The following is a 23,115-nucleotide window of genomic DNA, read 5'->3' as shown; positions in this document are numbered from 1 at the left end:
AATTACTCCTGGGCAGGAAAACAGCGGAAGCGCGACAATCAACTCGCCGAGCGACTCAGCGGAGATGGTATAGGTCCGTAAAACGCAAGGCGGGTAGGCGGGCCCAGCTGAGGGATTTGACTGTGCATAACCCTGGGCCCGAGTTGGTGTCAATGTGGATTTGTGTGTACATACACTTACAGCAGCTGATCATACCCAACACTTACTCTTGTTGTCCAGTTGCGCACGGTATTTGTCGAAGCCGAGTAGGCGGACTCGCTCCCCCAAGAGGTTCAGGAACTCTTCAAAGGTGGGCCCAGCCTTCTCGTTGTTATACATGTCTTCCTCCGACCCTTGTTTTTCCCGGCAATACAGGATCCCGACTTTGCGCTGGAAACTAAGCTGCAAGAATCGAAGAAACGAAAGCAAAAAATGAAACGGATGGCTGGCAAGGCAAGAAGCAACGGATGGAAACTAATCCAAGGAAAGAAACCACCTGGATTTAAGGAGAAGCTTTCTAACATTGAGAGCAATTAATCAGTGGAACGGCTTGCCACTAGAGGTTGTGGGTTGGGCTAGAGGACCTCCAAAGTCCCTTCCAACTATTCTGTGCTCCAATTTCCTGATAGTTAGAACAATTAACCCGTGGAACTGCTTGCCACCAGAAGTTGTGAGTGCTCCATCACTGGAGGTTTTCAAGAAGAGACTGGACAGCTATTTGTCCACAATGGTATAAGGTCTCCTGCCTGAGCAGAGGGTTGGACTAGAAGACCTCCAAGGTCCATGGTTGCAGGATTTGGGTACAGCTAGTCTAGTGAGAAGAGGAATCAGGGGTGATATAACAACAGTCTTCCAGTATTTGAGGCGCTGTCCCAAAGGAGAGGGACTAGAACTCCCTGTCTCCTGGTGATTGGCACAGTCACCTACTGTTTTCACGCCCGAGTTGGGACTAGAATTCACCTTCTCCAGTTTTCATGCCTAAAACAGGACTAGAACTCACAGTCTCCTGCTTTCGAGCATAATGCCTTAACCACTAGGCTAAATTGACATTAGCAGTGTTTCGCAATCATACGATCACACTTTATGATGTTCCCCCCCCCAAAAAAAACCAGCGCACAAAAAGCAAACCGTTGTATCACTTAATGGCCGCCACGAAAACAAAAAATCTTGTAAACTGAGTCCTTTGGGAGAAGGGCGGCATATAAATCCGATAAAACTATAAACTAAACTATAAAACTAAATTGGAGTTGGCGACATTGGTTACCCTATTGACGAGAGTTTTATACATGGCATTTGCCTCCAGAGAGATTGGCCAAAATGTACCCAAATTTATCCCCCAAATGTTGGCAATGTAGCCACAAGTCTGGGACATTCTACCATATGTGGTGGAACGTGCCTCATCCCAAGGAAATACTAGTGCAAAATTCGGAAATGCTTGGAAGGAATTACGGTGCGAAAAATAGAACTGAAACCAGAAGCATTCTTATTAGGATTATTAGATCAAAAAATGGATAGACAATCTCAATACACAATCATACACATACTCCCTGCAGACAGGATTGCTTTCGCACAAAATTGGGGAAAAAATCAATACATCCGCAGACGAAACAATAATTAGAAAAGTACTCAAATGGACAGAGATGGACAAAGTGACAATAGAACTAAAAGAATCGGATTTCTATAAAATATGGAATAAAATTTATAAGTGGCTAGAAAACAGAAGCCAAAACAGAAGATAGAGAATGTAAATATAATGGTGATAGGAACAATCAAATCAGTACTATTGTTATTATATTATTAGACAAGGTAAAATCAATAGGAAGGCAATGCAGAATGGAGAACTATAAAGGCTAAACATGAATGCCGATACAGAAGGCTGTATAATTACTTTATATTGTTATATATGTCTTGTGTTTTTTGTTTTTTCTTGTTATGTTTTTCTTTCTGGTTTTAAAGATTAAAATGCTTAATAAAAACTATATATATAGTGGCTAAGACACCTGCCTAATACGTAATACAGCCCAGGTTCAAATCCCAGTAAGGGTATGGCTAGCTGATGAGAGCTAAATAGCTTGAAATAGATCTATACTAGTCTCCCTTTATTTATTTATCAGAACTATAAAGGCTAAACATGAATGCCGATACAGAAGGCTGTATAATTACTTTATATTGTTATGTACGTTTTGTGTTTTGTTTTTTCTTGTGGTGTTTTTCCTTCTGTTTTTCAAGATTAAAACATTCAATAAAAGTTATTAAAAAAACCAAAAACGAGTCACAAGGTCATCGCTTTGAGGAATACCTGCCCAGGTATCTGACAGCATTATAGCCCCAGCCCAATTTTTCCAAAACGCCCCATCCAACCTACCCCTTGCTCGTCCAACTTCAGCAACGTCTCGGGGACTTTCGGCGAGTTGGAAGCGAGACGCAAACACGGCAGGCTGAGCTCTGGCATGATGTGCTCCAGCAGCTTCTTGGGAGGGACGCCCCGGGGAGAGGCATGGCGAGCGGTGAGAGGCAGGGCATCCTCCAAAATGGATCCACGGAGAGTCCGCAGCTGGGAGGGACAGAACGAGAGGTCATTGGTGGAGGGGGGAAAAGTTCACCTGTCGCAAAGCATCCGAAGTTGAAAAATATTGATGCTGGCAGCAGATTCGGAGAGTGAGGAGGTTGGGGAGGAACCTGGGCCAATCCTGGAGTCTGGGGAAGGCTCTGAGGAGGGCTCTGTGTCGGAGGCGGAGAAGGGGCCAGGGCCGTCCGACAGTTATCAGCTGCCTTCAGAGACGGAGATCAATGGGGCAGAAGAACAGCTGGAGCCTGTTCCCGATGTGCGCATGTACCAGGAGAAGGGAGCAGCTAAGGAACAAGGGCTGACTCGGGAGTAAAGGCACAGGTGGACGGTGAATGGCCCCTCCCATAGCGAATAAAGAGGAGCGAAAGGGGAGTGGAGTTTGCAGGAGTTCAATCCATTAGGGTGAAGATCTGCTCCTGACGTCTTGCCAAGGAATTGCTGCTACAGCATGGAGTTTAGAAGATATCGGCCTGGCAGCTCTCCCAGCCTGATAAAGGTCTGTAGTTGTGAAATCTCTCGAAAGACTCTTGGCTGGGACTTTGCTGTAGAGGAATTCCCTTTAACCTAAGTAAAAGGGGTTTTATCGGGATGAGGAGTGGGCTTGATGATCTTGGGAAGCCTCGGTCAGAACAGCACTGTGAAGCGGTATATAAGTCTACTTGCTGTTGCCATAGCTATTTTGCTTGTGGGAATTCTGGGAGTTGAAGTTCACCCATCTTAAAGCATTGAAAAATATCGACGCGAGGAATAGATGGACCCCGAAGCGGTATATAAGTCTGCTGGGTTGTTGTTTTTGAGTGGTGTTGTAACTTTGCTCACTAAACGAGCAGTTGTTAAGGTGAGGACCACCTGAACCATTTGTAAGGTAGCAGCTCAAGAGAGACTCTGGGCATCTCCCACCTCCTTCCCACAACCCACACCTCTGCCCTCCATTGGTGCTCGGGACCGCTGCCCACCTGGCTGGTGCGTATGATCAGACGGTAGTTGTATTGGGGACCGCCACTTCCTTCCTTCTCTTCGCGGCGGAGGGAGATGGCCACAGCGCCCAGCTGATCGTCCACCCCGAAGAAATTTTGATGTTCTGGGGAAGACAGCGGGAAGAACTCATGTTTTAGGCACACAGAAGGAAGGCGAGAAAACGCACCCTTGAACAAGGGCAGCTGTATTTTAGTGCCAACCTTCCTCTTTTACGTCGGCCTGCACCAAAAATAATCGAAAGAGGAAACAGGGTATAGATATATTTTTGTTTTGTTTTACGAAAAGGAAATGAGGAAATGGTAATGACTGTAGTATGGGCCCCGCACCACAGGAAGTGGAGATATCTCCCAGCACGAAATATCTAAAAGGAAAGATAAAGTCATAATGAAATGTACGTTGCCTATATGGTCTTTTACTGACACCGATAGCTTTCAATAAACTTTTTTTTTTTTTAACTTGGCTTCTCCGGTCATTTTTTCTTCAATCTTGGCCACTTTATCCAAGTTATATCAAACAGCAAAGCTCCAGAAACAAAATTATTACTCAAATTGGATAAGAGCAATTTGAAACGACATTTGATCAAATGCAATTGAAAATGGATTTTGGAACAAAGTACCATTTGAAATGGAATTGGGAGAGAATACAATAATTTAAGATATAGATAAAATATGGCAAAGTTATATTTCGGGGTCACCCTTACAATCTACTCCAATCAGTCCCACCTATGCAGATCTCAAGCAAAACATTTTGTTTTAAGGACTGTGCTGTGTTAAATGTTATTTTTCGGTTCTGGTCACACATAGAAAAGATGTAGAAAAGATGTGGAGACTCTAGAAAGAGTGCAGAGAAGAGCAACAAAGAGGATTAGGGGACTGGAGGCTAAAACATATGAAGAACGGTTGCAGGAACTGGGGATGTCTAGTTTGATGAAAAGAAGGACCAGGGGAGACAGGATAGCAGTCTTCCAATATCTCAGGGGTGGCCACAAAAAAGAGAGAGTCAAACTATTTTCCAAGGCACCTGAGGGCAGAACAAGAAGCAATGGGTGGAAACTAATCAAGGAGAGAAGCAACTTAGAACTGAGGAGGAATTTCCTGACCGTTAGAACAATTAATCGGTGGAACAGAAGTTGCCTCCAGAAGTTGTGAATGCCCCAACGATGGAAGTCTTTAAGAAGATGTTGGATAGCCATTTGTCTGAAACGGTATAGGGTTTCCTGCCTAGGCAGGGGGTTGGACTAGAAGACCTCCAAGTTCCCTTCCAACTCTGCTATTGTATTGCATTGTACATAAAGTAAGTTGTTTTGATATGGGGGATCCCAATTGGTCCTTCGTTTGTATATAGACCGAGGCACCTGTATCTTACCCCACTTTTGCAAGCAACAATCAAATAGGACATGAGCGAAAGATGTTTCTCTATTTAAGGTACATTAATAATTCAGTTTATTCAGTATGAAACAGAGCGTGAGGCTGTAAATATTCTGCAATATCGGGACTCCCGGTGAACAGCCGCTGCGGGACAGCTGCTCTTTAAAAATTACAGTTTTCAACCTAATTGATTGAAATCAAGCCTTTTTACTCGGGATTTAAATTGTGATTTAAATCGACTTGATTTAAATCCAATCCACCCTGCTTCCTTTGCTGCAAAAGTTCACCGATTTGGGGTGGGGGAAAAAAAGGACACGTCAATCAGAGGTGGTATTCTACCAATTCGGGTCGCCCACCCGCTCACGGTCTACGGCGGGGGTGTCCAAAGTTGAGAACTTTAAGACTTGTGGACTTCTGGCTGGGTGGGGAATTCTGGGAGTTGAAGTCCACAAGTCTTAAAGTTCCCAAGTTTGGACACCCCTGGTCTACGGCATCCCATTTAGACCCTTTTTTCCGCCCAAAAGGAATGCGCGGAAGGCATGGCGCCTGGTCGCAATTGCGAACCGGAAGGGAAGTGAATGCCACCTCCGACGTCAATGATATTCAAAGGAACGTTGTTCATTTAACCCAAACGCAGGGAGGATGCGGAGTCAGCCACGGGAGTTTCGGAGCGAAGTGGTCATGTGAACGGGAAACAAGCCGAGGCAGAATAAGGGACAGTTGTAGCTTCTATTTTAAAACCAAGGGAAGGACGCAGTCAGAAGTTCTTAGCCAGAGAGACATCAAAGGGCTCCATCCTGGGAAGAATGGCTAATCGAGTTAGGGCAGAAGGCTTTGATGTCCCAAATAACTCTGCATTCGAAGATTAAATCTAATCCTAAATCTAGATAGAGATAGGTAGATAGAGATAGATAGAAAGAGATAGAGATAGAGATAGATGATAGATAGATAGATAGATAGATGATAGATAGATAGATAGATGATAGATAGATAGATAGATAGATAGATAGATAGATAGATAGATAGATAGATAGATAGATAGATAGATACCGGTAAATAGACAGATGATAGAGATATATGATAGATAGATAGTTGGATGGATGGTAGATATATGATAGATAGATAGATAGATAGATAGATAGATAGATAGATAGATAGATAGATAGATAGATAGATAGCGGTAAATAGACAGATGATAGAGATATAAGATAGATAGTTGGATGGATGGATGGATGGTAGATATATGATAGATAGATAGATAGATAGATAGATATTAAGATAGATATTAAGATAGATAGATAGATAGATAGATAGATAGATAGATAGATAGATAGATAGATAGATAGATACCGGTAAATAGACAGATGATAGAGATATATGATAGATAGATAGTTAGTTGGATGGATGGATGGATGGTAGATATATGATAGATAGATAGATAGATAGATAGATAGATAGATAGATAGATAGATAGATAGATAGATAGATAGATAGATAGATAGATACTGTGTTTCTCTGAAAATAAGACAAAGTCTTATTTTCTTTTGACCCCCCCAAAATACAATACAATACAATAAATACAATAGCAGAGTTGGAAGGGAACTTGGAGGTCTTCTAGTCCAACCCCCTGCCTAGGCAGGAAACCCTATACCGTTTCAGACAAATGGCTATCCAACATCTTCTTAAAGACTTCCAGTGTTGGGGCATTCACAACTTCTGCTCCACTGATTAATTGTTCTCACTATCAGGAAGTTTCTCAAAAATAAGCGCTTGGTCTTATTTTTGGGGAGGTCTTATTATTTTTGGGGTGCAGCAGGTGGTGAGCGTGGTGACCTCATGGCTGCTGCTGTTTTGCAATATTTTCGGGGAGGGCTTATTATCGGGGGAGGGCTTATTTTAGCGCCTGCGCTCCAAAGTCCAATTGGGCGTATTACCCGGGGAAGTCTTATTTTCAAGGAAACGGGGTACAGTTTTAACCCAGGGAATTCTTCTACGCCCCCAAATATGGCGTAGACATCAAAATATCTTAAAATAGATATTTAAAGAGACTTAAAAATAGACTTACAATATTTTAAGTCTGGGTAGTCCTCGACGTACAACCCTTACCCACGTCAGTATTTCTGTGACTGAGCAAAGCTTTGCTCATTGGAAGTCAGTTAAAAATGGCGGAGGACGTGACCCCCAGCTACAACAGTCATAAGTACATGGCAGTTGCCAAGCAGTTATATTCTGATCGCAAGACCATGGGGATGTTGCAACGGTCGCAAGTGCCTGAACAGGCCCCGTTAAGTCACTTTTTCCGGTACCGTTGTAACTTAGAACGGTCGCTAAATCAATGGCGGGAAGCGGAGGACTACCCGTGTTTCAATTTTAGGAGAAATAGCAGCTCGTTGGTAATTTCCCCTCTGCTCTCCCCCCCACCCCACCCTCGGCACATTCTCCCTGCCACCCTGCATTCACCTTTGCCGTAAAAATGCTTCCGGTAGTAACAGGCTCCGAGATCGGCATATTCGATGGTGTGCATCACTCGGCTACTCCTCTGTCCGTAACTTTCGCGAGGTTCCTCCAGCACTGAAACGGCCATGTTTGGACAGTGGAAGCCCGCCGGCAACCCCCGGTGTTGGCCTAGTCCCCGTTCGACCTCCCCTCCGGCTTCCACCCGAAAGGCGGAACAGCTGAGCACCAGCGTGCCTCCTTCCTCCTCTTCTGCCCCGTCCTCCAGAATCGGTGTCACGTCCGCCGTACGGCACTGCGAAGCCGCCGAGGCGCCCGTGGTGACGTTGCCCTGCCTCGCAGCTTCCCGGGCCCCCTCGCCCGGCTCAAAGAGGATACTCTGAACATCATAATGGGCCAAGTGGCGGCCCCACACCGGCGTGGCCACTTCCGATGCGGGAAGTGATACGCTGGTCTCCGCCGACGGGGCGCCACTCCCGTTCGATTCCCAGACATCCGAGGCTGCCAGTCCCAGCAGGACCAAGGGATCACGGAAACGACGTGCGGTGGGACTGCCCGCCCGTGACTCTTCGTGGCTGTGTGCCCGGGCTCGAGGGGGCACCATGCTCTTTGAGGGCATGCTGGGGCTGCTGCTATTTCGCTGGAATCCCGTCCCGGATGCTGCGGCCAGCGGTAACGGGGAGCTGGGAGTGCCTGCAGCGGTTGTCAGCTCCCCTTCGCTCAGGGTCACGTCACTGTTGCTGCGATGCATGAGGCTGCTGCGCTGTGGCGACTTCAGTGGTGGGCCACAGTGGCCCACGAGCGGGCCCTCGCACGCCTGGGGCTTGGTGGCCCGGAAATTGTCGAACGAGAAGGAGGTGAGCGGTGGACGGTTCGAGTGGCGTCGCATCTTGCGAACGAAGAGATCGTCCGACTGCATCGCCCCTGGCCGGCGTGCCCTTCAGGATTCCGGATCCCACCCTTGTCTCTGATTGGAGGAAAGGCCCCGCTGCCTCTCAGGCTCGCCAGCCAATCGAGGGCTTCCGAGACAGCCAGCAGTGGTCAAGTAGACAGAGAGAGGCAGTGCGCTCCCCATGGAGAGACGCTTGCAAACCGTTGGGGAAAGGAGCAATTCCTGGGGCCCACTTCCACTCCGCCGCTGTGGGTCAGCATGCTGCAGCCATGGCCATCGCAAAGGCTGGGAAGGGGCAACGATCCCGCGTCATCTTGGAAATGTTTCTTGGACAAGAAAAGAGACAATGAAGCGTTAAAAGTGGATTATGGGCAACCGTGCACGTTGCATTGAAGTGACGCACACGATTAAACAAGATTTAACATTATTTAAAACATTGCTAAATTTTTGCCTCATATAGGCATTACGACCACAATTGAGCCCAAGATTCTGTTGCTAAGGGAGACATTTGTTAAGTGACTTCTGCTTCGCTTTATGACCTCTCTTGCCACACTGGTTAAGCGAACCCCTGCAGCTGCTCAGCTAACTTAACTGACTTAAGAACACTTTTTCCGGAGTCTCGACCTCTTTTTTTTCATACCGCAGCGCCCAAAATTGGATGCAATTTTTTCTAAGTGTGATCTTAACAAGGCTTACCGGAAAGTGGTATTAACACCTCCAACCGCTCTTCTTATTAAACAACATTTAACATTATTAAAAACATTATAGACATTACGACCACAATTAAGCCCAGAACTTCTGTTGCTAAGGGAGACATTTGTTAAGCGAGTTCTGCTTCGCTTTATGACCGTTCTTGCCGGCAGTTCTTCAGCTAACTCAACTCACTTAAGAACACATTTTCCGGAGTCTCGACTTCTTTTGTTTCATACCGCAGCGCACAAAATTGGAGGCAATTTTTTTCTAAGTGTGATCTTACGAAGGCCCCGTAAAGCGGTATTAACACCTCCTACCGCTCTTCTAACGGTTTCCCATAATTAGCGGGAGTTGAGTCAAGAATGGGGAGGCTGGGGGTGGAGAGACACAGACAGACAGAAGGCAAGAGAAGAAAAAGGAAGGCGCGTCTGGGAAAACTGCGAGATCCCATCGAGGCGGCCTCTGACCAAGCCGCCCCAGGGCAGAATCTCTTGCTCGCTCATCCTCCACAGAGGAAGCGCAAAGACACACTTCTGCAACAATCAGGGAGGGGGGGGAACCCTTGTGATGCAAGCACAAAGAACCTCAACGCCGGAGGGCATTGCACTTAGGAAGACGGGGTGCTTTCTGCCCTGACCCAGAAAATAAGAAATTAGCGCAAGGAAATGGAAGTCGGTTTTCAAAAAAAAAAAGTAGAGAGGAAAGGAGGGCGGGGGGAAGGTACGCCTCCCCAAAGTTGCGTGCAAGGAACAACCGACTGGATGAAGCTGTCCTTCTCTGGTTTCCATAAGGGGAGCTATTTTGGTTCTTTTGCAAATAAAAGGAATAAAATAGAAGGGAAAAATTACTCAGTTGGATCCGATTTAAAAAAACCAAGGCAAAATTTACTATTTTGGGAGTTGAAGTCCACCCATCATAAAGGATGCTGGCTGGGGAATTCTGGGAGTTGAAGTCCACCCATCATAAAGGATGCTGGCTGGGGAATTCTGGGAGTTGAAGTCCACCCATCAGAAAGCATGCTGGCTGGGGAATTCTGGGAGTTGAAGTCCACCCATCAGAAAGCATGCTGGCTGGGGAATTCTGGGAGTTGAAGTCCAACCATCTTAAATTGGCCAAGGTTGAAAAATGCTGCTTCAAAGTGAACCCAATTTCTACCTGCTTCATACTTATGACCATTGCTGCGTCCCAAGGTCACGTATCCCTTTTTGCGACGTCCTGACAAGACAAGGTCAATGGAGAAGCCAGATTCACTTAGCAACCTGTGTTACTAATGTAACAGCCGCAGTGATTCACTCAACAACCGTGGCAAGAAAGATCGTGAAAATGGGGCAAAGCTCGCTTAACCAATTTCTCCCCTAGCAACATACATTTTGGGCTCCCTTGTGGCCGTACGTCGAGGGCCAGTGGGAAAATAGAAGCAAGGTTTCCACTGTCACTCTCCCACCCTCCCAAAAACAGGGGTGGGGGGAACCCCCCACTCTCCGAAGGGTGGAATATTTATCTTGTCTTTTAAAGAAAATTGTAAAAATGCATTACTCAGGGGCCTGCAAAGTTGCAGATCTCTCCCCCCTCCCTCCGGCGCTCTTCCAAAAATATTTCTGAATGGCCTTGATTAGAACTTGTGAGTTCCTTTGTACACAATGCCACCGTTGGTGAAAATGACAAAGACGCACCAGCGAAGGAGAGAAGTGTTTCTGGGCCATGAGAGGGGTGGGGTGGGGGGATTCAGATAGCAGCCGAATCTGGCTTGGATCTGCTTAACAGCTGCATTAAAAACTGAACAACGGCGGTCCTTCACTTGACCACTGGGGCAAGAGAGGTGGTAAAATGGGGGCAAAACTCACTTAACGACGGTCTCGCTTAGCTACGGAAATGTGGGGCTCAGGTGTAACCTGCAAAAGGAGGAAAGGAAGGGGGGAAGGGTTGGTTCACGCCTCTGGGGAGGGGGGTCTTTGTGACTGTCCCATCAGGAGAGGGAAATGAAGACACCCTCTGTCCAGAGGTTTTTCAGGGAGGGAGGAAAGGAAGGGAGGGAGGGAGAGAAGAAAGAAGGGAGGGAGGAAGTGGGGGGTTTGAAAGAAAGAAGGGAGGGAGAGGGAGGGAGGATTGAGGAAGGGAGAAAGGAAAGGGAGGGAAGAAAGGAAGGGAGGAAGAAAGGAAGGGAGGGAGGGAGGGGAATTTGAAGGAAAGAAGGTAGGGGGAGGGAAGAAGGATTGAGAGAGGGATGAAGGAAAGGGAGGGAAGAAAGGGAGGAAAGGAAGAGAGGAAGGAAGGAAGGGGAGTTTGAAGGAAAGAAGGTAGGGAAAGGGAAGGAGGATTGAGGGAAGGAGGGAGGTAAGGGAGGGCAGAAAGGAAGGGAGGAAAGGAAGGGAGGGAGGGAGAGAAGGAGGGAGGGAGGAAGGAAGAAAGGGAGGGAGGAAGGAAGAGGAGTTTGAAGGAAAGAAGATAGAGAGGGAGGAAGGATTGAGGGAGGGAGGGAGGGAGGGATGGGAAGGAGGGAGGGAGGAAGTAAAGAAGGGAGGAAGGACTAAGAGATCAAAGGAAGGGAGGGAGGAAGGATGGAAAAGAAGGGAGAGGGTGGGAGGAAGGAAGGACTAAAAGATAGATGAGTGGAAGGAGGGTTTGAAGGAAAGAAGGGAGGGAAGGGGAAGAAGGATTGAGAGATGGAAGGATGGAAAGAAGGGAGGGAGAGATGGAAGAAGGATTAAGAGATCAAAAGAAGGAAGTGGGAGAGAGGATTAAGGGATGGATGGATGGAAGGAGTGGTCATTTGGTGATAGGTGGGGGGGGGGGGGGAGACAGAAAAAGACCTTGGGAGGGGAAGCATGGCCATTAAATGAGAAAAGGGACTTGACCAGTGGACCAGGGGGAAGGTGGCACACACACATTAGATACAATGGTTTTGTGTGATTTTGGGGTGGCTGCAGATAACATATCGGGGCCAATCGCACCGCTGTGATTTTCCTATCAAGGGGAACGGGGTTGAGGTGGGTGGGGGCTGTCTTCCCATCCGCGGCACCCCCCAATTTGCCCAGATCTCCCCTAGGTGGACCACCCCCCCTCCCCACACTCTGCACGCGGGCCAAAATTGGGGTAAGGGGAGAAAATGAAGCCTGGATGGCTGACGCACAGGGCTGCTTCCTGTTTTGCAGAGGAAATGCAACCGAAGCGGAAGTCCGAATTCCCTGCCCCCCCTTGCCTGCCCCCCCCCACTGTCCCTGAGCTATGGTGTTTCTTCCTCTTTGCTGACTCTCCCCCTACCCCCCCAACCCCAAGACAAAAGCCGTCCACGTAACATCCTCAGGAAAAAGCGATTGGATTTGCAACCACGTCTCAACAATACCCACAACAGATAGTAGCTGGGTTGTAGGACCTACGTCGCACGTCCAACATGCGTGGCCGAGCAAAAGAGACCCTCCCTCTCTCTTTGGGAGATAACACCCATTCACCTAGCCCCCTCCCAAACACTCTTTTTCGAAGACCCCATGCCAAAGGGCAAAAGGCGAGCGTCCCAGTTCAGCCACTCCTTTAGCAGCTGGGTTTCTAGCTGCGATGAATGGGGGTCTTTCTCCCTCGGGAAGGGCAGGTCAAGGGGGGAGGGGGACGCGTGCCATTCGGGCTGCGTCAGACTCCAGCCGGCTGGCAAGGCAGACAGGGTGGGCATTGAAAGAACGCTGGCATCCCTGCGAGGAACGGGACTATACAAGGCAGTCCTCGATGTACGATGACAATTTCTGTGGCTGAGTGAGACGCAACGGGGCTCCCCCCCCCCCCAACAGGCAACTGGACTTTCTGGTTTTTTTTCTTTGAAGAGGTTTCGCTTCTCATCCAAGAAGCTTCTTCAGCTCTGACTGGATGGAGGGGAAGGGCAGGATTGATTCTCCTTGCAGGCAGCTGGTCATTTGCATCCTTTTAGAACGTCGTTGAGGCTACTTGGAGAGGTTCATTTGTGTCCTCAGGGTCTCCTGAGTGGTGCAAATGGGTGTGGAAGGACCCATTTATTGGAGGACACAGATAAATGGATCCTTCCAAGTGGCCTCAACAGCTCGTGGGATTAGGAATGGATTTCCAGAGGAAAATTGCAGATTGCAGGAACTATTTGCACCACTCAGGTATCCCTGAGGACAAAGATAAGCCTCCAAGTGGCCTCAACGACCCTCTAAAAGGATGCAAATGACCAGCTGTCTGCAAGGAGGATAAATCCTTCCCAGATAAACCTCAAAGTGCCTCAATAACCCTCTAAAAGGATGCAAATGACCAGCTGTCTGCAAGGAGTGTAAATCCTTCCCTTCCCCAAGAAGCAGAAGAAGCTTCTTGGATGAAAAGCAAAATGTCTTCAAAGAAAAAAGCAGAAAGTCCAGTTGGCTCCCGAAAAGGCACTTTGGGGACAACCAGAACCTGGAGGATTGAGAATCCCTATAGACATTTGGCTAAGTGAGACATTTGCTAACTGACTTTGACTTTGCTTGCCACCGTTGTTAAGCGGATCACTGCGGAACGTTACGTTAGTCACGTGGTTGTTAAGCAAATCTGCCTTCCCTCTTGGCTTGGCTCGTCGGAAAGGTCACAAAAGGGGATCCCAGGACTCTGTCACCGTCCTAAACATGAGTCAGTTGCCAAAGGGGCGAATTTTGATCACATGACGGTGGGAAATGCTGCTACATCGGTCGTAGCGGTGAAAAACAGTCGCAAGCCTCCTTTTTCAGTGCCGTTGTAACTTTGAATGGTCACTGAATGGAACTGTTGCAAGTCGAGGACTACCTGTAGTCTGCAAGGAAGCAGAACCATTTTTTTCCCTCTGCTCTTTTGACTTTCGGCTCAAAGTTTAGGTAGTCCTCGACATACAACAATCCTTTTTGTGAGCCTTCAAAGTTACAACGGCACTGAAAAAAAAGACTTGTGACTATTTTTCACATTTGCGACCTTTGTAGCAACCGCTGACTCATACTTAGGACGGCCGCAGTGTCCTGGGGTCATGCAATTCCCTTATTGCGAGCTTACAACAACCAATTTTCCACGAGGTTGAAAACCTTCAAGAGCTGCTAGTTCTCATCGTCCATTTGGGCTGCGGTTAGTGCCTGTACCATTTTCAGAATAGATAAAGGTAAAGGTTCCCCTCGCACATCTGTGCCGGTCGTCCCAACTCTAGGGTAGGCTGCTCATCTCCGTTTCAAAGCCGAAGAGCCAGCGCTGTCCGAAGATGTCTCCGGGGTCGTGTGGCCGGCAGGACTCAACGTCGAAGGCGCACGGAACGCTGTTCCCTTCCCACCAAAGGTGGTTCCTATTTTTCTACTTGCATTTTTTAACGTGCTTTCGAACGGCTAGGTCGGCAGAAGCTGGGACGAGCCACGGGAGCTCACTCCGTTACGCGGCGCTCGGGATTCGAACCGCTGAATTGCCGACCTTTCTGATCGACAAGCTTCAGCATCTTAGCCACTGAGTCACCACGTTCCTATTCTCAGAGTAGCAATATAAAAAAATGGTTTGCATTGGCTTCTCATGGGAAAATCTTTTCAACTTGGGAACTCTTGATGGCCTTCCATCCAAATTCCCTTCCTGGGTGCATCTCCCCGATTTCATCTTTTGAGAAATGTCTACTAACCCCTGCTTACTACTCCCTCTTTTTAAAGCAAGGTGCTTCTGAGGCAGTTGAGCCTGGGTTCCCCCATTCTCCAGGGTTACATTCACACAAGACACTAAACCAGGTTAAAAAAAAAACCCACCTTGCATTCGTTCAACGGGCTAAGCTTGGTTAGAAATACCAACGTTAAATTGTCATGCTGTGCCAATAGACTTATGGGCATTCGTTTAGCAACTGTTCTAAGTTACAGCCGCCCTGAAAAAGGTGGCTTAGGACCAGTCCTCACACTTACGACCACCCACACAGCATCCCCACAATCACCTGATCAAAATTCAGACCCTCACCAACCAGAGTTGATTTACAACGATTGCAGCGTCCCGGGTTACGTGACGGCCGCTTACGTCGGAAAAGCAAACCCAAGGAAAGTCGGGTTTGCTTAACGACTGCCTGATTCCCTTCGCGACTGCAGTGGATACGCTCGATAAATGTGGCCAAAAGGACCGTAACATTTGGCGGCGACTCGCTTACCAACTGCCCGCTTAGCAACGGAAATTTCTGATCCCCCACGGTGGCTGAAGGGTGAGGACGCCCTACACTTCTTCAAGCCACTGTGCAAATGTGGGAAACGAGTCCATGCAATAACCAGGTTAAGCGGCTGTGTGAATGCAACCGTGGGTGGAGATAATCCTTTTCCCATCAATTTGCAATTCCTTGCTTTTTTGCATGGTCCAAAACCCCCATCACGCATTTTGTGATTTCGCCTGTCCTCCGCGCAGGAGGCGGGCGGCCCTAAATATTGTGCAGGGACTCCAACTCCCATCGTCTCTCAACACGTGCCCTGCTGCCCAAAGCCGGACAGAAGGAGGACCTCAATATCTGAAGACTTAATGTGCGCCTGCCTTCACCAACCCTTCGCATTAACCACGATGCTGCAGCCAAGGCGATGTTTGAAGGTTAAATCAAGTTTAAACCCCTTTCCACGGGAAGCCTAACAAGCATTTGATTAGCCAGGATCGGAAATGAGAGGTTGGGAGGGGGGGGGGTCTCCCTGCAGCAGGAAAGACGGTCAAAAGATTCTTGGTGGCATCTAACTGGTGGCAAGCAGTTCCGCTGGTTAATTGTCCCCACTGTTAGGAAGTTTCTCCTTAGTTCTAGGTAGCTTCTCTTCTGGGTTTATAAGGTACAAATAGTCCTCAATTTTACAGCAGTTCATTGAGTGACCGTCACACTTCGGACTGTCATCAAAATTCAGACGCTTGGCCACTGACTCGTATTTATGACGGTTGCAGTGTCCCGGGGTCACGTGATTCTCCTTTGGCGACCTTCCGACAAGCAGACACAGTGGGAAGCCAGATTCACTTAACAACCGGGTTACTAACGTAGCAACGGCAGCAATTCACTTAACGACGGTGGCAAGAAAGGTCCTAAAATGGGGCGAAATTGACCTAACGGCCATCTCACTCAGCAACAGAATTGTTGGGCTCAATTGTGGTCAACTGTGCATTTATTGCACTTTTGCTGTGCTGCAAATCCCACACCGTTCCCTGGCTTTTGAGGTCAAGAGTCACCCTGGCTGGGGATGATGGGAGCTGCTGTTCAAGACCCAGGTTAGGGGAAGCTCATATGGAGGGTGGATGCAATTCAAAACTGCTTTCCACCCCATGCAAATGGCGGCGTTGAAAATCTAAAAACCACACCAAGTTGCAAAAGAGGCAGATTTTCCAGAAGGAAGAATTCAAGAGAGTCTTGGGTTCAAATCTCAGTGACAAAAAGTTGTTCTGCACTCTTAGGATAGGCAAGAGCGAAGGAAGCAGCGTGGCTGGGTTTATTTAACAATCTAACCTGGATTAAACCATGATCTGGGTCTGCACCTTCCTTTGAACCTAAAAGACTGAGTTTACACAACATGCTACACCACAATTTGTTAAGTTTGAAGCTAACCACGTAACCCGAGAAGCTCAAGTTTGAATTTTAACATTTCTGGAAATATGAAGTAGCCGGATCTAAAACCTGTATTGAATTTTAATATCCACATTATGCTGGTTGGACCCAACCGTCTCATTCGCGTGAATTAGCTGCGGTGTTTAATCTGACTTGTCATTCAGAACCTTAAGGACTAGAACCTTTGCTTTTTAGACCCTAAAATCTTATTTATTGTTTGGGGGGGGTTGTTTGCTTTTTTGGGGGTGTTTTTTTTGAATGCTTGTTTTTTTTTCCAAACGGGTTTGGGAATGCAAATAAACTCAACGTTATTGTTATTTGAATAGCGCCGCTTAAAGAGTTTTGGAGTCTTTTGAATTTCGGGATATTTTGGGGTGATGCTTTTGCTGTTCTGAATTTTTGCAGGCTGTCTTTTGAAGGGGAGGGAGTGTTGAATACATTTTATGATAAAGGAAGCCAAATTTTGCTTGATTTTGGGGGTCTGGGGAAGATTGTGGGGGGAAAAAAATCTAGATTTCCCCCAAGGTTGCAAAAGAGCTGAGAGCCAATTCCTGCCAGGCTGCCTTAATTTAGCTCTGCTGTTGCCACCTCATTGGGAAGATGCTTCCAACAATCAGCCAAAATTAACTATTTTTCAACCTCGCTCGTGTGAAGATGAGTGGACTTCAATTCCCAGAATCCCCCAGCCAGCAACTCCTCCCCTCTCCCCCCATGGGCCAGTCCTTTATTTGAGCACAAAAGTGTCCTTTTGCACATCGGAGGCAGGCAACCCACAAGCCCTCCCCCCCCCATACTGTACTCCAACTCCCATCGTCTGTCATCGTGTGCCAATGCTGGCTGGGGAATTCTGGGAGTTGAAGTCCACCCCTCTCTTCAATTGCAACCAAGGTTGAAAAAATATGTTGTATTTGTACTGATAAATAAATAAAGGGAGACTAGTATAGATCTATTTCGAGCTAATTAGCTCTCATCAGCTAGCCATACCCTTACTGGGATTTGGAAGCTTAGGCATACCAGGGGTTGTAACACAAATATCTATCTATCTATCTATCATCTATCTATCTATCTATCTATCTATCTATCATCTATCTATCTATCTATCTATCTATCTATCTATCTATCTATCTATCATCTATCTATCTATCATCTATCTATCTATCTATCATCTATCTATCTATCTATCATCTATCTATCTATCATCTATCTATCTATCATCTATCTATCTATCTATCTATCTATCTATCTATCTATCTATCTATCTATCTATCTATCTATCTATGTTGTATTTGTACTGATAAATAAATAAAGGGAGACTAGTATAGATCTATTTCGAGCTAATTAGCTCTCATCAGCTAGCCATACCCTTACTGGGATGTATATATACGCTTGCAAAAAATAAAAATAAACGAGGGCACAAATCACACATCCGGATAGACAACCAGGGCACCACAAAACTGCACACAGGACAATCCAGCTGTCACAATGACCTCCACTCCCTTTCAAGGGGAGGGGGGGCACGTTTTACGACCCAACCCATCCTGATGTTTCCATCACTAGCCTCCCCGTTGCAGCCAGGCGCCCGCTAAGTAGTTTTTTTTCCCCTCCAGGCACCTCTGGCAGAAAAAGCCATTGTTTCCCAAAGGGGCTCCCCGTCTTCCTCCAACCAGATGCCCTGCAGATGTGCTGGCTTTGAACCGTTCTTTGCATCTCCAGCCAGATGACCCACGGATGGGAATCGGAGTCCGTGTCCAGAGGCCAAGGACGGGCTGTCTTCCCTTCCTTCCTTCCTTCCTTCCATCCACCCACCCACCTCTCCCTTTCCCAGGGGGGAAAGAGAAGATGCCTTCGCTCAACATCTGGATCGCATCTTGGGGCTGACACACAACACACACACACCGCAGGTTGGGGGGGGGGAACGGCTCTCCGAGAAGCCAACTTTGCAGGGTCGGTGTTTAAAAATGCAGGCAATGAGTGGAAGAGAAACCCACGTTTCTTTCTTTCTCCCACCTTCCTTCCTTCTCTCCCTCCCTCCTTCCTTCCTTCCCTCCTTCTCTCCTTCCTTCTCTCCCTTCCTTCCTTCTCTCCCTCCCTTCCCTTTCTTCCTTCTCTCCCTCCCTCCTTCTCTCCCTTCTCTTCTTCCCTTTCTTCCTTCTTTTCTTCTCTTCCTTCCTTCCCTTTCTTCCTTCTCTTCCTTCCTTCTCTCCTTCCTTCCTTCTCTCCCTCCCTCCTTCTCTCCCTTCTCTTCCTTCCTCCCTTCCTTCTCTCCCTCCCTTCCTTCCTTTCTTCTCTTCCTTCCTTCCCTCCTTTCTTCCTTCTCTCCTTCCTTCCTTCCTTCCGTCCTTTCTTTCCCCTACCATCCCAGAAACCCGGGTGACCTCCATTTCTTCCCCAAACCAATCCCTTGGTAAGCCAAAGGCTTTCCAAGCAAGGAAGCGCACTCTGCACTCTGCACATGCTCCGGTGTAGCAGGAGCCAAGCAGGGGGGAATCGGGGTTTTTTTTTTTTTTTGCTCTTTTTGAGCACACAATAGCAGCGGAGAAGACGGCGGGCAACCCTCCGGGGCCGCGCGCGCGCGCGCGCGCCTGCAAGAAAGCCCAAAGCCGGGAGCGCGTGCAATCCTCGGGCTCCCGGCTTCCTCGCGGGGGCGCGCCCGTACATATGCGCGTGCCCGACGGTCCCGAGCAGCAGCAGCAGCAGCAGCGGCGGCGGCTGTCACGTTGCAAGAAGCCTCTCTCTTTTTTCGCGATACGGTGGGGAAAGCGGGGCAAGGGGGCGCGCGCCCGCCCGCCCGGTGCTCGTGCCCGCCCTCCCCGCGTCTTGCACGGACGGACGTCTGAATGGGGAGGCGGGGGGGGGGCTCTCCCGGATATGTTTTTTTCTTTTTGCAAAAACCGAATGAAGCAATTAATTTTTTTTGCAAAAATTCTAAAAGCAATTTTTTTTGCAAAAAACAATAAAGCAATTTTTTTTTTGGTGCAAATAACGTCCCCGGTCTTTCTTTTCTTTCTCCCTCCCCATCTCCGGTCCGGGTTCGAAATCTGGGCGCCGCCTCTGCCCTCCTCCGCCTTCCCCGATGCAACGTGCAGACAAGATGCGTGTCCGGGCTTGGAAAGGCGCCTTGGGTTTCTTTTCAGGCTTACCTTATTGCGGACCGGCACGCTTTTAGCTCTTTGGAGCGGGGCGCTGCCTTCCTTCCTGCCGCCGCCGCTTCTGCTTCTCTCTTGCCCCGCGTGGACTCTCGGCGTCCGCTCCCTGCGGCCCAGGCGGTGGCGCCGCCCTCTCCTTCCTCCTCCGATCGGGGGCGGGGAGACCCAGGATGGGGGGGGGGAGGAAGCGGGAGGGAGGGAGGGAGGAGGCGCAGTGAAAAGCGAGGAAATCTGGGTTTCCTGATGGGCGGGTGGGGGTGGAGGGAAGGAAGAGCTGCAAAGGGCTTCTGAACATGTGCAGAGCGCCTGGTGGGACAGACGGACACACACACACACACACACACACCAGCGCTCCTTTTGCAACCCTAACCCTGCAAAACGCAGGTCCGCAGGACTAAGGTTTCCCACCCGACTCTCTTTGGGGTCCTCGGTTTGCAACGGTTTCGTTTAAGGACCGACGTTGCCAGAACGGCGCCCGCAAAAAGCGGCTTGGGATGGTTTCGTACCTACGGATTGTTGGTTCGCAGCGCCCCCGTGCGGTCCCTTGATCAAAATGCAGGCACTTGGAAACTTGATTCATAGCTATGACGGTCGCAGTGCCCCTCCGGAGAGGCGGCGCAGGGCAGAGCGAGGAAATCTGGGTTTTCTGATTGGGGGGAGGAAGGAAGAGCTGCAAGGCAAAGGCCTTCTGAACATGTGCAGAGTGCCTGGTGGGACCTCCCTGGTGGGCCTGCAGGAGAGCAGAACGAAGGTTTCCCATCTGCCTCTCTTGGTGGTCCGAGGACAGGTGGTCCTCGCTTTACAACGGTTTCGTTCAGGGACCAAAGTTGCCAGAACGGCACTGCAAAACGCGGCTTGGGATGGTTTCACACCTTGCGGCGTCCTCCCCCCTCCCCCCCTCCCCGTGCTGAAAATTCAGACGCTTGGAAACTTGATTCGTAGCTATGACCGTCGCAGTGTCCCGTGATCCCCTTTTGGGGTCTTCCGGAAGTCAGGTTTACTTAACAACCATGCTACTAACTTAACCCTGGGAGCGATTCTCTTAACGACTGCGGCAACTGGAGGCTTTCAAGAAGAGATTGGACTGCCATTTGTCAGAAATGATGCAGGGTCCCCTGGTTGGGTAAGGGGGGGGTTGGACTAGATGACCTATAAGATCCCTTTCCAACTCTATTATTAAGGTGGGTTGCAAAACTCAACTCAGCCACCGTCTCGCTTAGCAACGGAAGTCAACGGGGAAGCCCGATTTGACTTCACAATCCTGTTAACTAAGTTAAAACAACTGTAAGTCATTCACTTAACCACGGGGGGCGAGGGAAGGTCGTAAAATGGGGAAAACCCACTTAACTGTCTCGCTTAGCAACGGTGAGCCTGAATGGTGGTCGTAAGTGCAGGACTACCTGCAGATTGGCTTTTTTCTTTAAGGGGGGGGGAAGCACTTGTTTTGTGCAACATTGAATGTGCCTTTGAGGGGGGTGAACTTGCACCCGCTTTAATGGGAAACTTAGTGGATGTTGCATCAATTGTCTGTGTCTTCTTAATCATCGGAGCAGTAGTTTAAAAGGCCCCCCTCCATTCTTTTAATATTGCTTAAGTGAAATCTTGGAAGGAAGACAAGGGGGTGAAAATCTTTGGGACCCTTGCATTTAAAGAGCCCAAAGAGAATCTAATTTGAAGTCTGAGTATACTTAAAACTAGATTCGATTCGATTCGATTTGATTAGAATAAGAGAATGAATAGAAGAACGGAATAGGAATAGAATAACCGAATGAATAACAATGAATAACAGAATAGAATGTATTTAAAATAGAATATAGAAAATAAACATAAAATATGGAGAACAGAATAGAATAATTGAATGAGTAACAATGAGTAACAGAATAGAATGTATTTAAAATAGAATAGAATATAGAAAATAAATATAAAATATGGAGAACAGAATAACCGAATGAATATCAATGAATAACATAATAGAATGTATTTAGAATAGAATAGAATATAGAAAATAAATATAAACTATGGACAACAGAAGAATAGAATGAGCAAATGAATAACAAAGAATAAGAATAGAATGTATAGAAAATAGAATATAGAAAATAAATATAAACGATGGAGAACAGAAGAATAGAATAAGCGAATGAATAACAGAATAGAACAGGTGTATATAAAATAGCATAGAATGCAGAAAATAAATATAAGCTATGGAGAACAGAAGAATAGAATAAGCGAATGAATAAGAATAGAATGTATATAAAATAGAATAGAATATAGAAAATAAATATAAAATATGGAGAATAGAAGAATAGAATAAGCGAATGAATAACAATGAATAAGAATAGAATATATATAATATTGAATAGAATGTAGAAAATAAATATTCAAAATGGAGAATAGAATAGAATAACAGAATGAGAGTAGAATAGAATAACGGAGTCGGAAGGGACCTTGGAGGTCTTCTAGTCCAGCTCCCTGCTCAAGCAGGAGACCCTATATACCATTTCAGATAAATGCTGTCTAGTCTCTTCTTAAAAACCTCCAGTTATCTCCCACTTAAGTGGGCCAGCCAGCTCCTTTCTCCCTCCCCCCCCCCCCCAAAAAAAAAAGCTTGGAAATATGAAGTTTTTATCTCCGGGTGAAATTAAAATTTCAGATTTGTTGCCCTTTGCTTGACCGTAAAGCTGGATGGAAAGAATCTAGGAAGAAAGCCAGAAAACCTTAAAGAGAAGTAACTGGACTTTGTTTTTTCTTTGAAGAGGTTTCGCTTCTCATCCAAGCAGCTTCTTCAGCTCTGAGTCAGAACTGAAGAAGCTTCTTGGATGAGAAGCGAAACGTCTTCAATGAAAAAAAAAAACCAATTGCCTCTGGAAAAAGCACCTTTGGGTCCTGGATGATGGAGCATTTCCATAGACCTTAAGAGAAATGAGACAATAAACACCCCAACCTATCAAAAAAGAACCAGGGGACGCGGTGGCTCAGTGCCTGAGCTTGTCGATCAGAAAGGTCGGCAGTTCGGCGGTTCGAATCCCTAGCGCCGCCGCGTAAAGGAGTGAGCTCCTGTTAACTTGTCCCAGCTTCTGCCAACTTAGCAGTTCGAAAGCACGTAAAAAATGCAAGTAGGAAAATAGGGACCACCTTTGGTGGGAAGGGAACAGCGTTTCGTGCGCCTTCGGCGTTGAGTCATGCCGGCCACATGACCCCGGAGACATCTTCGGACAGTGCTGGCTCTTCGGCTTTGAAATGGAGAAGAGCACTGCCCCCTAGAGTCGGGAACGACTAGCACAGATATGCGAGGGGAACCTTTACCTTTCCAATTTTCTGCAAAGATACCCCAACAAGTCTTGCGTCTTTCCCCGCTTTTCTCCAAATCCTGAACGTCGAAGTTCGTCGGCTGCTGTGAGATTTTCCCCCCCCTTTCCCGCGTTTTTTCATTTTCCCACCAACCCCCCAACTCTATGATTCTGAGAGGGGGAAACACGGGGCGGAAAAAAACGAAAACAAAACGAAAAGAATTATTA

The 23,115-nt window shown here is 47.5% G+C and overlaps 1 protein-coding gene across 2 annotated transcripts in view; it reads right to left on the bottom strand.

Moving 5' to 3' along the window:
- LOC309400151 (signal-induced proliferation-associated protein 1-like) overlaps positions 1 to 19,775 on the bottom strand; it is a 53,210-nt gene extending 33,435 nt beyond the window's left edge. For both annotated transcript variants that reach the window (XM_081968509.1, XM_081968510.1), the window contains exons 1-5: positions 19,595 to 19,775; positions 7,354 to 8,565; positions 3,505 to 3,629; positions 2,345 to 2,533; positions 207 to 381 (exon numbers count right to left, since the gene is read on the bottom strand). In XM_081968509.1, the coding sequence (XP_081824635.1) occupies positions 207 to 381; positions 2,345 to 2,533; positions 3,505 to 3,629; positions 7,354 to 8,266 (1,402 nt within the window). In that variant the 5' untranslated portion in view covers positions 8,267 to 8,565; positions 19,595 to 19,775. The remainder of the gene's footprint in view (positions 1 to 206; positions 382 to 2,344; positions 2,534 to 3,504; positions 3,630 to 7,353; positions 8,566 to 19,594) is intronic.
- Between the last annotated feature and the right edge of the window lie 3,340 nt (positions 19,776 to 23,115).

Source organism: Natrix helvetica, assembly GCF_964273705.1.
Source record: "Natrix helvetica genome assembly, chromosome: 16".
Lineage (NCBI taxonomy): Eukaryota > Metazoa > Chordata > Lepidosauria > Squamata > Natricidae > Natrix > Natrix helvetica.
This window is presented reverse-complemented; position numbering and strand designations above follow the sequence as displayed.